General features: G+C 60.2%; 6 protein-coding genes across 6 annotated transcripts; 3 read left to right on the top strand and 3 right to left on the bottom strand.

Annotated features, from left to right (window-relative positions):
• Positions 1–984: 984 nt before the first annotated feature.
• LY79DRAFT_520430 (Rft protein-domain-containing protein) lies at positions 985–2,661 on the top strand (the record flags this gene model as incomplete). Its single annotated transcript, XM_060555238.1, has 1 exon — positions 985–2,661. The coding sequence occupies one exon, from the start codon at positions 985–987 to the stop codon at positions 2,659–2,661; it is 1,677 nt and encodes a 558-aa protein (XP_060411638.1).
• Positions 2,662–2,933: 272 nt separating this feature from the next.
• Positions 2,934–4,886, bottom strand: LY79DRAFT_581683 (DEAD/DEAH box helicase; the record flags this gene model as incomplete). Its single annotated transcript, XM_060560205.1, has 3 exons — positions 2,934–3,087; positions 3,167–3,279; positions 3,357–4,886. The coding sequence occupies 3 exons, from the start codon at positions 4,884–4,886 to the stop codon at positions 2,934–2,936; spliced, it is 1,797 nt and encodes a 598-aa protein (XP_060411637.1).
• A 351-nt stretch (positions 4,887–5,237) lies between these two features.
• Positions 5,238–5,886, bottom strand: LY79DRAFT_560933 (uncharacterized protein). Its single transcript, XM_060558376.1, has 2 exons — positions 5,863–5,886; positions 5,238–5,809 (listed from the first exon to the last, which is right to left on the bottom strand). Exon 2 carries the CDS (start codon positions 5,678–5,680, stop codon positions 5,513–5,515), a length of 168 nt encoding a protein of 55 aa, XP_060411636.1. The 5' UTR covers positions 5,681–5,809; positions 5,863–5,886; the 3' UTR covers positions 5,238–5,512.
• A 419-nt stretch (positions 5,887–6,305) lies between these two features.
• LY79DRAFT_671666 (uncharacterized protein) lies at positions 6,306–7,317 on the top strand (the record flags this gene model as incomplete). Its single annotated transcript, XM_060563939.1, has 2 exons — positions 6,306–6,910; positions 6,996–7,317. 2 exons carry the CDS (start codon positions 6,306–6,308, stop codon positions 7,315–7,317), a joined length of 927 nt encoding a protein of 308 aa, XP_060411635.1.
• A 616-nt stretch (positions 7,318–7,933) lies between these two features.
• On the bottom strand, positions 7,934–9,699 carry LY79DRAFT_560927 (FeS cluster assembly scaffold IscU). The gene is made up of 5 exons (XM_060558375.1): positions 9,128–9,699; positions 8,961–9,056; positions 8,726–8,845; positions 8,594–8,660; positions 7,934–8,526 (listed from the first exon to the last, which is right to left on the bottom strand). The coding sequence occupies exons 1-5, from the start codon at positions 9,265–9,267 to the stop codon at positions 8,395–8,397; spliced, it is 555 nt and encodes a 184-aa protein (XP_060411634.1). The 5' UTR covers positions 9,268–9,699; the 3' UTR covers positions 7,934–8,394.
• Positions 9,700–10,704: 1,005 nt separating this feature from the next.
• Positions 10,705–13,281, top strand: LY79DRAFT_520456 (ubiquitin carboxyl-terminal hydrolase; the record flags this gene model as incomplete). Its single annotated transcript, XM_060555240.1, has 4 exons — positions 10,705–10,738; positions 10,824–10,891; positions 10,955–13,083; positions 13,143–13,281. The coding sequence occupies 4 exons, from the start codon at positions 10,705–10,707 to the stop codon at positions 13,279–13,281; spliced, it is 2,370 nt and encodes a 789-aa protein (XP_060411633.1).
• Between the last annotated feature and the right edge of the window lie 188 nt (positions 13,282–13,469).

Raw genomic sequence — 13,469 nt, 5'->3', positions numbered from 1 at the left:
ACAATACCATACCATACCATACCTACGTATGAGATGGTGCCCAAACGTGTGTACAATTCAGAGACCAACTGACCGCCTGCGACGCACCGGATCGTCACTCTTAGCCAATGAATGTCTCCGAAATGCTGCTACCCCTGCTGCAATGATGACATCCCTGCGGAACAGCACTGTGTGTTGGGTCCAGCTCTCCGCCTCTTGTGATTGTGATGGGAGTCACCAGAGCCCGCCGCGCCGCCAACTCATCAACCCTCCACCAGCAAACCCCCTCCTCCCGTCTGCCTCCATCTTGGTATTCTCCTCTCCGACATCTTTCACCGTCAGGTCGCATCCGTCACTCGGCAGGTGGTTCAGCCAGCCAACCTCGTCTGCGTCGGGATGCCCCCCCGCCAACACCCTCGTTGCTGAGTCGAGACGCAAAAGCCGGCGCGAACCGCGTCCTCACAACATGCCGATAGCTAGAAGCATGCTCGACCGTATCGAGCCTGTCGGAGAGACCCGAGAGAGACCCCGGGACTGGGTCTCCGACTCGTCACATTCTGTACACCGAACACCTCCTTCAGGCGTATACACGTCGCTCGGCGGGTGCAATATGGGTGGGAAACCTTGAACATAATGTTCCCCAAGAATTGTTCATTTGAAATGGAACTGGAGAAAACATAAAATGAACAAAGTTATCAAGACATTGAGCTATGCGCTGCCCGAGTCTTCTGGTGCTCTGTACATCTGCCCTCCGCTCCCAGGCACGCGGTGCGCTTCAGTGGGCCGACCCGCTGCACCACACCGCTGTGGGTCCTACCGGCCCGGCAAACACGCCCACGTTCGGCTCGGCTCCCTGTTCTCTCCAAAAACACGGTCGCCCCAACCTTCGACTTCAACTACGCGACGGACAAGGCAAAAAAGAAAGGAGGAAAACCTCTCCCCCCCCGGACACTGCACAGACACATACTGACGGCAAACGACTCGACCGTCATCGGCGGGCCAACAATGCCGTCGTCAGGAAAACCCGCTCCCGCTCCCGCGGCAGACGCCAGCAAGGCCGTCGTCCGCGGCGCCTCCCTCCTCATCATCCTCCAGATCGCCTCTCGCGCCGTCACCTTCATCGCCAATCAGCTTCTGCTCCGCTTCCTGACCGCCCAGCTCCTCGGCGTCTCCACCCAGCTCGAGGTCTACTACCTCTCCGTCCTCTTCTTCGCCCGCGAGAGCCTGCGCGTCGCCGTCCAGCGTCAGGAGACCCGCCCCGGCGCCGGCGGCGCCGGCAAGACCAAGTCCGACAGCGATGGTGACGGCAAAGACGACCCCGCCGCCCGCCTCGCTCGCGAAAGCCAGGCCGTCATCAACCTCGGCTACCTCGCCGTCCTGCTCGGCTGCTTCGTCACCGTCGGCCTCGGCTGGCTCTACCTCTCGTCCGCCGACGACGCCACCGCGAGCACCCCCAACTTCCTCCTCGCTCTCCGCCTGTACGCCCTCGCCGCCGTCCTCGAGCTGCTGTCGGAGCCCTGCTTCGTGCTGATGCAGAGCCGTCTGCGCTTCGCCACCCGCGCCTCCGCCGAGTCCGCCGCCACCTTCCTGCGCTGCATCGTCACCTTGGCCGCCGCCTTCTGGGCCTCGAGGGCCCGCCTCGAGTTCGGCGTCCTGCCCTTCGCCGTCGGCCAGCTCTCGTACGGCGCCACCCTGCTGCTCATCTACCTCTGGTCCGCCGTCCGCCTCGCCCGCGCCGACGGCTTCTCCCTCTTCCCCAGCGCCCTCGGCCCGCGCACCGACTACCTCGCCTCCTACTTCTACCGCCCCACCGTCAGCCTGGCCTCCAGCATGATGGCCCAGAGCCTCGTCAAGCACGTCCTCACCCAGGGCGACACCTTCCTCGTCTCCGTCCTCTCCACCCCCAAGTCGCAGGGCGTCTACGCCCTGGCCAGCAACTACGGCGGCCTCCTCGCCCGCCTCGTCCTGCAGCCCGTCGAGGAGAGCAGCCGCAGCTACTTCAGCCGCCTCCTCTCCTCCTCCTCCTCCTCCTCCTCCTCCCCCTCCTCCCAAGACACCCAGGCCAAGAAGACGCCCTCCAGGGAGACGCTGGCCACTGCCAGCCAGCACCTCCACACGCTGCTCCGCTTCTACCTGCTGCTCTCGGCCGTCGTCGTGAGCATCGGCCCCGTCGCCGCCCCGCCGCTCCTGTCCCTGGTCGCCGGCAGCCGCTGGGCCGGCGAGGGCGCCGGCGAGGTCCTCGCCGTCTACTGCTACTACATCCCGCTCCTCGCCATCAACGGCGTGGCCGAGGCCTTCGTCGCCTCCGTCGCCTCCGAGGCCCAGGTCCACCGCCAGTCGGCCTGGATGGGTGCCTTCTCCGTCGCCTTCGGCTCCGCCGCCTTCCTCTTCATGCGCGTCATGGACCTCGGCGCCTCGGGCCTCGTCCTCGCCAACTGCATCAACATGCTCTGCCGCATCGTCTGGAGCCTCGCCTTCGTCAAGTCGTACTTTGCCGGCCTGGAAACGCCGTTTGAACTCTTGTCATTGCAGCCTAACGCCGTCACTTCTATCCTCTGTCTATCCGCGCCCCACCTCGTCCGCCGCGCGACCGGTGTCGTCTCGCCCGCCTCGTCCACCTCTTCCTTCAGGGACCTAATCGCCATCGGCCTCGCCGCCGTGCCCGTCGTCCTTTTGATGTAAGTCTGGTCTCTTTCTCTCTCTCTCCCTTCTTCTCCTTCCTTTCTCCAAAATTTTAAAACCCCGCGCTTTCTTATCCGTTTTTGGTCTGATGCAATCCACCCCGTCGTCTAACATGCCCCAGACTTTTCGCCGAACGCAGATTCCTCCTGCAATGTTACAACTCGGCACGCAGGCCAAAGACTGCGTAGGTTACAGGACGGGATCAGTGACACAAAAAATTAGACAGTCTCGGACGCAGAAAATAATCAAATAAAACAATCAAAAAAACGTTCCTAGTCAAACGTAATCTTGGTCGCCTTCTTGGTCATGTCGACGTCCTTGAAGAAGGCGCCGTAGGTGCTGTGGGCCTTCTTCTTGACGGTGGTGCCGAACTTGAAGAGCTCGTCGGGGACGGGCTGCTTGGCGCCCTTGAGGATGTTGATCAGACTATGGTTTTTGTGCGGTGCGTTAGTGAACTGTTCCCCCCATCTGTTGAATGTCCTCCCAGCACACGGGGTCGACTTACGATCCAGAGTGCGCCTTGTCGTGCTCGGTGAAGAGAGTGATGGCCTCGCCCGTCTTGCCGGCACGGCCGGTACGTCCGATTCTGTGGACGTAGTCCTCGATCGTCAAGGGGAACTACAAACACAGCAAGCTAACGGTTAGCGTGGGTCGGCTCGACTGAGATGGGGGGTTAGAGGGGGGAAACAACTCACGGTGACGTTGATGACCAGCTTCACCTCGGGAATGTCGAGGCCGCGGGCGGCGACGTCGGTGGCGACCAGGACCGGGGTGGTGCCGGCCTTGAAGGCCTCGAGGCTGCGGGTGCGCTGCTCCTGGCGGAGGTCGCCGTGGATGCCGCCGACGCGGATGCCGCGCTGCTGGAGGAAGGCCTCGACGCGGGTGGCCTCCTTCTTGTAGAGGCAGAAGACGAGGATGCGGTCGTTCTTCTGGGAGGCGGTGGCCTGCCACTGCTTGAGCAGCTGCAGGAGCCTCTGCTCCTTGGCGCGGGGGTCGACGACCTCGACGCGCTGGGTGATGCGCGTGTTGGCCTGCAGCTCGACGGCGCCGTTGGCCGTCTCCTTGCCGCTGGAGCCGATGGTGATCTTGACGGGGTCGACCATGAAGGACTCGGCCAGCTTGCGGACGGACGCGGGCCAGGTGGCCGTGAACATGACGGTCTGGCGGGCCTCGCGCGCCGGCATGTCGCCGAGGATCATCTTGATGTCCTCCTCGAAACCCTTGTCGAGCATGCGGTCGGCCTCGTCGAGGACGGCGAACTTGACGTCCTGCAGCGAGATGGTGCCGTCCATCATGAAGTCCTTGAGGCGGCCGGGCGTCGCAACGATGACGTCGGCGCCGCGGCGCAGCAGGCCGCGCTGGTCGTCCTTGGACGCGCCGCCGTAGATGCAGATGCTCTTGAGGCCCAGCAGGCTCGACACGTGCTCCATCTGCTCCTGGGTCTGCATGGCCAGCTCGCGCGTCGGCGACACGACGACGGCCTTGATGCAGCGCTTCTTGATCTTGGAGATGCCCTCGACGAGCGGCAGCGCAAACGCCATGGTCTTGCCGGAGCCCGTCTCGGCGACGCCGATGACGTCGCGCCGCGAAAGGGTGTAGGGCCACGACGCCGACTGGATGGGCGTCGGCTTCTTGTAGGCCGAGAAGGGGTTCTTCTTGACGAGGTCCGTCTCGGGCAGGTAGGAGAACTCGAGGATCGGGCGCAGCGCCGTGGAGTTGTCGACCGGGTCCGTCACCGTGATGTTCTCGGCCGTCAGGAAGGCGTCGACCTCGGACTGCGGCAGGGCGGTCAGCGCGGCGGCCTGCTGGTAGCCGCCGAGGACGGCGGCGGTCGGCGTGGGACCGCTAGCCGTGACGACGGGGACATCGGAGGCGGCGCTGCTGTCGTTGCTGTTCTGGGCCGCCGCCTCCTTTTCCTTCCTCTTCTTCTCCTTCTTCTCCTTCTTTTGCCTCTTCCTCTCGGCCTTTTCCTCCTCCGTCTCGGCCTTGGCCTCGGCGGCGGGGGGCGCTTCTCCGTCTTGGTCAGCAGCAGCGGCAGACTTTGACTTCTTGTCCTTCTTTTCCTTCTTGCGCTCCTTCTTTTCCTTCTTCTTCTGCTTCTTCAGCTCCGCTGCCTCATCGCTGTCGACATCGCCACTGACAGCGAGGTCCTTGACCTTTTGCTTCTTGGTGGTGACGTCGGCCTCGGCCTCGGTGTCGGCGAGAGAACGTTTCGTGGCGGCCATTGTTGCGGTGAGAAGGGAGGGGGGTTGTGTGCGAGCGAGGAGAATGGCGGCCTACAATTCGCCTGGGGGCACGGTGAAAAGGGAGATTCAAGGCGCGGGCTGGCTGGAGGGGATCGGATTGTCTGTCGCAAGAGTAAAAAAAAAATCGAATAAACCCATCTATCGATAAGACGATAAGGCGATAAGACACAGATAAGAAGCTGGACCCCTGCGCTAAACCTGTTTAGGTAGATAAGATCAGGTACGTACCGTCACCAAGCCCTCTGGCCACCGGTTCCAGAACCGGAGCTCGGGCCCCAATCCACCCGCATCCGTTTCCCTCATCGGTCTCCACTCGTCTCCCCCCCGCCTTCCACGTCCGCTTCACTGTCCGTCCATCCCTCCATCTTGTCGTCCACCCATTCCCATTCGTCTTCCCCTCTTTGAACCCCTTCATCGCCCCCATTGCCAGTTGTCACTACTGATGCTAGGAAAGTCTCTTTCCCTTCCGCGGTTGCGCCGGCGTGTGCCAATCCGACTAGGTGCATGATCCCCCTGGCCCAAGCCGTCTGCCACGAAGACCTTCATCAGCTTATAGGTGCTCCCATTTGGGCCATGTGCATTCCCTTCACGTCTTCCCTCTTACCCTACATGCCAAAAACGGCTCGGTTGATTCTGCTGCAGGAAACGAGAGAGGGGCTGGCCTGACGTGAACCTGTCTCGGGAAATCCTGAGACTGCACGCGGTACGGGACCATCAGGCCTCGCTGTCGGCGACTGATGCAAGCGAGGTGGTGAACAGCACAGTATTGCCATGCCGCACACCCACACAGACTCCAGCAGTCGGCCACAGAGGCCGAGGCCGAGCTATAGGCCAACAGGTCCCCGGCCGTCAGCAAGACGGCCCAACCTTGCAACGGGTGGTCGAGCAGTATGCAGTATGCAGTATGCAGTTCTTCGAGGCATTTCTCCAGCCAGCTAGTGACAGATACACACATACGCAGATACACACACACAGAGAGAGAGAGAGACCTGTTGTCCGACCCTGCAACATCGCTGCAAATGGGGTTCGGGCGGTGCCGCATGGGGACCGCGACTTGGGTTATCTACACCAAGGGCCGGCGGAAGAGCACGTCACCCTGCAAGGCAGCCCGTTCGCTCAGGGTCCATCCACTGGCGATGTCCCCGTGACACAGCTGGTTGCGGCGTTGACCCTTGTTATTGTTCGTCTGTATGAGTGTCCACGTTGCATGTCGACATTGGCAATGCGGTACCCCTCGAGGTGTGTGTGAGAGAGAGAGAGAAAGAGAGAGAGGGGGGGAGGAAGGGGAGGAAGGGGGACTATAAGGTAGCAATCGATAGCCTTCCCATGTCTGTGTGATTTTCGTCTTTTCTTCAAACATCTCGACGAACTCATTGTCGATAAAAAACAACTCCCATCATGGCCAGCTGCCAGGTGCAGGGCGAGCCCGGCCTCTACGGGCTGGGAATCCGCGTCGCCTTCTACATCCAGTGGTTCGGCGCCATCGTCGTGGAATACCTCGATGTGGCCGACCTGCCCGACATGCGCCTCCTCGGCCTGCTGTTCTCGGCCGCCGCCCTCATCGGCCTCGTCGTCAGGCTCTCCGCCGCCGCGCTGCAGCCCGCCGACGTCTACATCGTGCTCCTCCTCGCCACGGGCGTCTACATCTTCCTCGTCCCGCTGTACGCCTGGAAGGCCGTGACCTGCTTCCGGCCCTACTGGGACCCCTTCCGGTGGTCCAGCGAGACGCCGACCCCCGCTTTCAAGGGGCTCAACTTCGCCCTGCTCCTGGCCGTCACCTCGCTCGCCATCTGGTACTGGTGCGCCTTCGTGCCGGAGAACCCGTGCTCGTCGGAGCAGTACGGCTTCCTCTTCAGCCGCATCAGCCTGGGGAACAAGGGCTTCATCGCCTCCAACGCCATCTTGTACCTGGTCATACTGCTCGCCTGCGCCCTCATCCTGCTGCTCAAGATCGGCTGCAAGGTGCCGTATTGGCGCGCCAGGCGGAAGAAGCGAAGAGTCAGGTGGGTTTCCCTCCAAGTCCCCCCCAGTGTTGGACGTCACGGTATTGGGTTTGCCAGTCACTGACATACATTCCTCGGTCCGCAGCAAAACGCACATCGTGGCGGTCAAGGAGCTCAAGACGCTGAGCGACGTGGCCGTTGCGGCGACCCTCACGGCCGCCGTCGAGCTCGCCGTCTCGTGGAACGGCATCACCGACGCCAACTACGTCTCCGACACCGCCCAGGTCCTGCCGCTCCTCGTCAGCGCCGGCTTCCTGGTGCGCATGCTGTTCCTGCACTTTGCCGCCGCGGACGGTGGGTCGGACTCGTCCGAGGACGAAAGCGACTACTGGGCATCTCATAGCTACATGACGGAGTCGCAGGGCGGGTTGCCCCCAGCGCCGCCTCCCACTCACCCGCGAGGCTAGTGTTGGGTGAGAGGGTGGAGGAGGGGGCAGGGCTTGGGATTAGGAAACGTATGTAGACACACATGAATAGGAGCAACAGATTCCAAACTGCGGACCGGCTGACCATACACTCATAGGGAGTCCATGTCTGGAATGGATGGAATCATCTGTATACGTAAACCCCCGCGCATTCACTTACGTTGGAGCAGCATCGAGTAGTGCTTGTTCGTAATGAAGATCAAATGGAATCCATTTGTATCCACCGCAACCCATACAATATCCGAAGTGACAACTCGATGATAAAGCAATCCAAGGTACAAATCAGGGACCCTCCCTCCCGTGTCGCCTGTGACAATGGCTGTTTGGCCGCCGTAGAATGTGCTGGACGGTATCGCCGGGCGGCCGGGGAGGCGGCATGTCGACCAAAGACAATGCTGAAGGCCGGTTTCTTCTGGTCTCAAGCCGCGTTCGGCTCATAATGTTGCCGGCAGGTTTCCAACTCTGGCGCCCCCGGCACTCCTTAGTCTCACGACAGCGCAGTTAAGCCCTCGCAGTCACGCCGTCGTCGGCCCGCTCGTTGCAGACTCGACGCAACCAACACTCACAAAGGACACTCAAGATGATCATATGGCGGTGTTGGGCGGCAGCACATTGGCAGGACAATGTCGTTCTTTGGCATTTTCGTCTCTGTCGGGTCGCTGATAATAAGCTGGCCACTGAAAACTAGATGGTATTTTCACACTGACGTACAACTCTGCCCCCTCCCCCCGAACTAGACCCTCCTGGCAGAACACATGGAAAAAGGCATGTTTCTTTCGCGGCAGCGTGTCGACCTCCATGTTGCGATCCTCGTCGCGACGGAGAAGCTTTCATCCATACAAGCCCCGAGATAAACCCATAATTCCTTCCCAAAACTCCAGAGTTTTTTTGTTGGAAACCATTGGTGATAAGATGCAAGCAAGAAAAAACATCGATGGGTGTTCTTTTTCGTACTGGCAATTTCTGCCCGGGCTTCTCACCCCCGCCCGCAGCGTCCTCTCTGCACTCCCCCAACCCAAACTCCGGTAACGTGTAACGAAAGAGAGACGTCGGTACCGATTATGCGGAGGCGGGGGTCTCGGTCTTGGCCTCAGTGCCGGCCAGGTTGGTGGGCTTCGCGTTGGGGTTCTTGGTGTAGTAGTCTGAGATGGCGGCCTTGATGGCATCCTCGGCGAGCATGCTGCAGTGCAGCTGAGAATATGAGTTAGCAAAGACGTGTGTGTGATGCAGCAGCGATCGCCCAAACCGGGTGACATACCTTGACGGGGGGGAGCTTGAGCTCTTGGGCGATCTCAGTGTTCTTGACACGACCGGCCTGCTCCAAGCTGTTTCACATTTATTATTAGCATGATTCAAGCCGGGTGAACATGGGTGGGCAAAGGTGGCTCACGTCATGCCGCGGACGAGCTCGGTGAGGTAGCTGGAGGAGGCGATGGCGGATCCGCAGCCGAAAGTCTTGAACTTGACATCGGAGATGATGTTGGTCTTGGGGTCGACGCGAATATTGAGCCTGTGGGGACTTGTCAGCGGCTATTCTCATCGTTGTTGTGGCAGGTGGCATGCTATGATGCCCTCGCTGGGTGATGGACATGTCCAAGGTGATGTCCGTCGCAATGGTGTCTTACTTCATGACATCGCCGCAAGCAGGCGCACCGACGAGGCCCTGGCCGACGTCCTTGTCGCCCTTGGGCATGGAACCGACATTACGGGGGCGGGAGTAGCTGTGCACGGCGGGTTAGCACCCTTTCTTTCTTTCTCTCTCTCTCAGACGTGATATCCGGGGCTTGCGTACTGGTCAAGGACCTTCTCGTGGTAGGCCCTCGTGGCGCCGATGGAGACGGCGGGTGCAAGCTGGCGGGCGGGGAGGGTAGAAGGGCGAACAGAGGTCTCGAGGACCCTGCGGGAGGCGACGCGGAGCGATCTGGAGAACATTTCGGTCAGGGATTCGATGTATGTGAATGTGTGTGAGCGTGAATGCGTGAGTTTTGCAAGAGCTGTTGGTGGGTAGGTATCGACAACGAGTGGTTTTTGTAGATACGAGTGAAGTCGCAGAGTTCGGTTTGGGGTATAGGCGACGAATCGAGATGGCGATGACGACAAAAGGTGGTCGATATAGAAGGTTGAAGAAAGCGGTTCGTAGATGTAGGAGGGTGTGTACGAGGGGAGGCGAAGATTCCACCGGACGGGGGAGGCGGATAACTGGAATTTGTTTTCTGGAGAACGGGGATGCGGGACTTGTGACGGTGCAGGCTACACTAGTAGTACCTAAGATGGCGATCTCGGCGATAGCGGATGAGCGGGACTGGCCAATGGGAGCGTTCAATGACCGTGGATTAAGTCATGGAGTGTGTTGGGGTCGGAGACATTCCAGCGCAGCACCAGCTCGGCGTCTCGGAGAAGACAAAATTTCGTCCGTCTCTGATGCACTGCATCCGTTATCAGATCCACTCCCTGTCTGCCGACGCTGTCCGATTGGACACCTTGCTTGAGTCAGCAATAGCCCAGGCACGTGCTAAAGACCGCCCCACTCATTTCTCGGCTTTTGCGAGCTCTGACCAGTCCCAGCGCGAGTCGCCGCCAGCTGGTTAAGCGAACATCTGGCAGCTACAGTGGAGCCTCGCCGGCCCGTCGATAATTAGTCATCGTGGCCGTCAACAAACGAGATGCAATCTGATTAGATACGCCGCCGTTGTCGCTGCTTCCCAAGTCCGGGGAAGCCACTCTAAGTACCGGTACTTGAGTACACTGTATACGTCAATACATACTGTCTCTTTGAATGCAACAAGCCGGATTGGGAGTTTGGAGATGTAAGTAAAAGATAAATATGCATCTAGCCCATACGGATAGAGGCTTCCTCCCAGAGCTTAGCAACCCCACCTCACTACGTAATCGCCAAACACTGTGCTGTGTCCCCCTCCAAAGCTGAGCTATGGTAAGGGAAAGGGTCCCTCTGTAACCAACCCACTGCACTGTACCTTATGTCCCTCTCTGCCTTGTGAGGTACCGACTGCAGGCATCCACCAATAGCACGACTACCTGTCCTACTATAGTAGGTCTTACAGTTCACTAGCACCGCGGGGCAGCGTTCAATCCCGCCCTGACCTTCCACCTCGGCTCCTCTTCTCCTCCACCACCACTACCACCACCAACAACTCTGCATCAGCTTGAGCTTGGACAGACACAGCCGTTTTGCCTCTCTTTGGTCGTCTGCCTTGTCTTCCCCCCTCCAACACGAGACCGAGCTTGACCGCACTCAAATCAACGCGGTGTCCACCTCTTCTCCCCCCGAACACGGAACAGACGACCTCCACAGCTCACCACCACGCCGAGACGATACAACAACGACACGTCCTCGAAAACCACTTTAACATGGCGTGCCCGCACCTCGAGTCCATAGCTTCAGGTAACTTCTACCTTACCTTGCTTGACTTAGTCGACGCTCCCTTTCCGGCGTAACGGTACAGAGCTTCTCACTGACTACCCTGCAGCGCTGCAGCCGCCGGCGCCCTCCAACTCCGTCTACCGCGAGGACTGCACCCAGTGCTTTGACTCCATTGTACGTCCATCTCTCGTCACTCTGTGCTGCTGACACCCGCTAATCTCCCTCTCCCTTCGCTAGGACGACCCTGCCGGTCTCGATGTCTGCCTCCAATGCTTCAACGGCGGTTGCGCCGGCGACCGCAAACACGCTCAGCTCCACAGACGCCTCTGGAACCACCCCCTCGTCCTCAACATCCGTCGTACTCGCAAGCTCGTCGTACGAGACGAGCCCCCCCTGAAGATGTCTAAGCTGGCCATCGCCGTCGAAACCGAGGCCGACCGATACGATACCAAGACCGTCGTCAAATGCCTCGACTGCGACCAGGAGCTCGACCACTCCACCGAGAAGCTTGCGCCCATCGTCGATGGCATTTTGAAAGCCAACACCTTCTCGCGCAAGGAAGAGGTCAAGGCCTGGGAGCAGGAGCTGACCAGCTGCGAGCACATCCTCTTGATGCAGCAGGCCGAGTCTCGGACCATCCAGTCTGGCGATCTCGGACACTGCTCCGCCTGCGACTTGCACGAGAACCTGTGGCTGTGCTTGGACTGCGGGAATCTGGGCTGTGGAAGGAAGCAGATGGGTGGTGTCGACGGCAACTCCCACGCCCTCGCCCACTCCCAGCAGTCTGGCCACGGCGTTGCAGTCAAGCTGGGGTCCATTACGCCCGAGGGAACCGCCGACGTCTACTGCTACAAGTGCGACGAGGAGCGCATCGACGACGACCTCGGTAAGCACCTGGCTCACTGGGGCATCAACCTGGCGAACCAGCAGAAGACAGAGAAGAGCTTGACCGAGATGCAGATTGAGCAGAACCTGCGCTGGGACTTCAGCATGACCACGGAGGACGGCAAGGAGCTGAAGCCCCTGTTCGGCCCCGGCTTGACCGGCCTCAAGAACCTGGGCAACAGCTGCTACCTCGCCAGCATTGTCCAGTGTCTCTTCGACACACCCGCCTTCAAGAACCGCTACTACTTGCCCGACCGCGACCTACCCAACGTCCAGGAGCCCGCGGCCGACCTTGAGACGCAGCTCCGCAAGATGGCCGATGGCCTGCTCTCTGGCCGCTACTCCAAGGCCGACTCCGACGTTGTCGCATCTGAACACTCCCCCGAGATCGCGCACCAGAAGGGCCTGGCCCCGGCCATGCTGAAGCACCTCATCGGCCGAGGCCATGCCGAATTCTCCACCATGCGCCAGCAGGACGCCTTCGAGCTGCTGCAGCACATCTTCAAGCTCGTCTCCCGCTCTCAGCACCCCTGGGATCTGGGCGACCCCACCTCGCCTTTCCGTTTCACTCTGGAGCAGCGCTTACAGTGTCTCGGCTGCAAGAAGGTGCGGTACTCGACCAACGAGCAGGACAACATCTTTATCGACGTTCCTCTGGAGAAGGAGCCGGTCACCGAGGGCGCCGAGACCCAGGGAGACGCATACAAGGCCGTGACCCTGAAAGAGTGCCTCGACAACTTCACGGCCGAGGAGGTGGTGGAACTGACCTGCTCCTCCTGCGGCAGCAAGGACGGGTACACAAAGCGCTCTCTCTTCAAGACTCTCCCAGAGAACCTAGTCGTTAATGCCAGGAAGATGGCCGTCATCAACTGGGTGCCCGTCAAGATTGATGTTCCCGTCATCGTGCCGGATGAGCCCTTTCTCCTCGACGACTATCTCTCCAAGGGCCTGCAGGCTTCGGAGGAGACCCTCCCCGACGAGCCCGAGAGCAGCGCTCCCGCGTTCGTCGCCAACGCCGAGGCTGTCAGTCAGCTGGAAGCCATGGGCTTCGGCCGGAACCGTTGCGACCGAGCCTTGCACGCCACCGGGAACTCGGACGCCAACGCGGCCATGGAGTGGCTGTTCGCGCACATGGAGGACCCTGACATTGACGAGCCTCTCGTCCTGGGCAGCGGCGGCGCCGCAGCGGGAGGAGGCGGCTCGGCCGACCCGGAGAAGATTGAGATGCTGGGCGCCATGGGTTTCTCCGTGCCGCAGGCGAAGAAGGCGCTGCGCGAGACCAGTGGTGATGTAGAGCGCGCCGTCGAGTGGCTCTTTAGCCACCCGGAGGACCAGGGTATCTTTGACGACGACGATGCCGCTCCGGCCGCCGGATCCGAGTCTGCTGCTGCCCCCAAGAGCGAGGCCGGCAGCGCAGCCACCCCGGCCAAGTATCAACTCCAGTCTATTGCGTGCCACAAGGGCACCAGCATTCACGCTGGGTATGTATACTTCCTCTCTGCATGAAACGTGACATCTCGATATGCTGACCTCGTTGCAGACACTACGTGGCTTTCATCCGCAAGGAAATTGACGGTCGCCCCCAGTGGGTTCTCTTCAACGACGAAAAGGTTGTTGAGGCAGGCGAGATTGAGGAGATGAGAAAGTTTGCCTACGTCTACTTCTTCAAGCGGGTTTAGTCGGGAATGCAGTAATAACGGCGTTTGGGCTGGGGGCAGGTAGTGTGACTACGGGGGAAACAAAATAAGAAAAAACAGCCATGAGCTGATCATGTTGATGAGGAGGAAGGGAGTGGGAGAGGCTGGGTCGGATTTTTACGTTAGTAGATGAAGGGGATGGGCATTACAGCATGACGGGGCGCGGCGAT

The sequence above is a fragment of the Colletotrichum navitas genome, assembly GCF_030913465.1.
Source record: "Colletotrichum navitas strain CBS 125086 chromosome Unknown LY79scaffold_53, whole genome shotgun sequence".
Taxonomy (NCBI): domain Eukaryota; kingdom Fungi; phylum Ascomycota; class Sordariomycetes; order Glomerellales; family Glomerellaceae; genus Colletotrichum; species Colletotrichum navitas.
Note: the sequence above shows the minus strand (reverse complement) of the source record. Positions and strands in the feature narration are given on the sequence as shown.

What these genes read in the sequence shown, in the direction of transcription:
- LY79DRAFT_560927 (XM_060558375.1), bottom strand. Translation starts at nt 9,267, where the DNA reads ATGTTCTCCAGATCGCTCCGCGTCGCCTCCCGCAGGGTCCTCGAGACC. An exon ending in GCTTGCGGCGATGTCATGAA is followed by an intron (nt 8,846 to 8,960) that starts GTAAGACACCAT and finishes AAGTCCCCACAG; the next exon opens with GCTCAATATTCGCGTCGACC. An exon ending in GAGCTCGTCCGCGGCATGAC is followed by an intron (nt 8,661 to 8,725) that starts GTGAGCCACCTT and finishes AATGTGAAACAG; the next exon opens with CTTGGAGCAGGCCGGTCGTG.
- LY79DRAFT_560933 (XM_060558376.1), bottom strand. Translation starts at nt 5,680, where the DNA reads ATGGCAATACTGTGCTGTTCACCACCTCGCTTGCATCAGTCGCCGACA.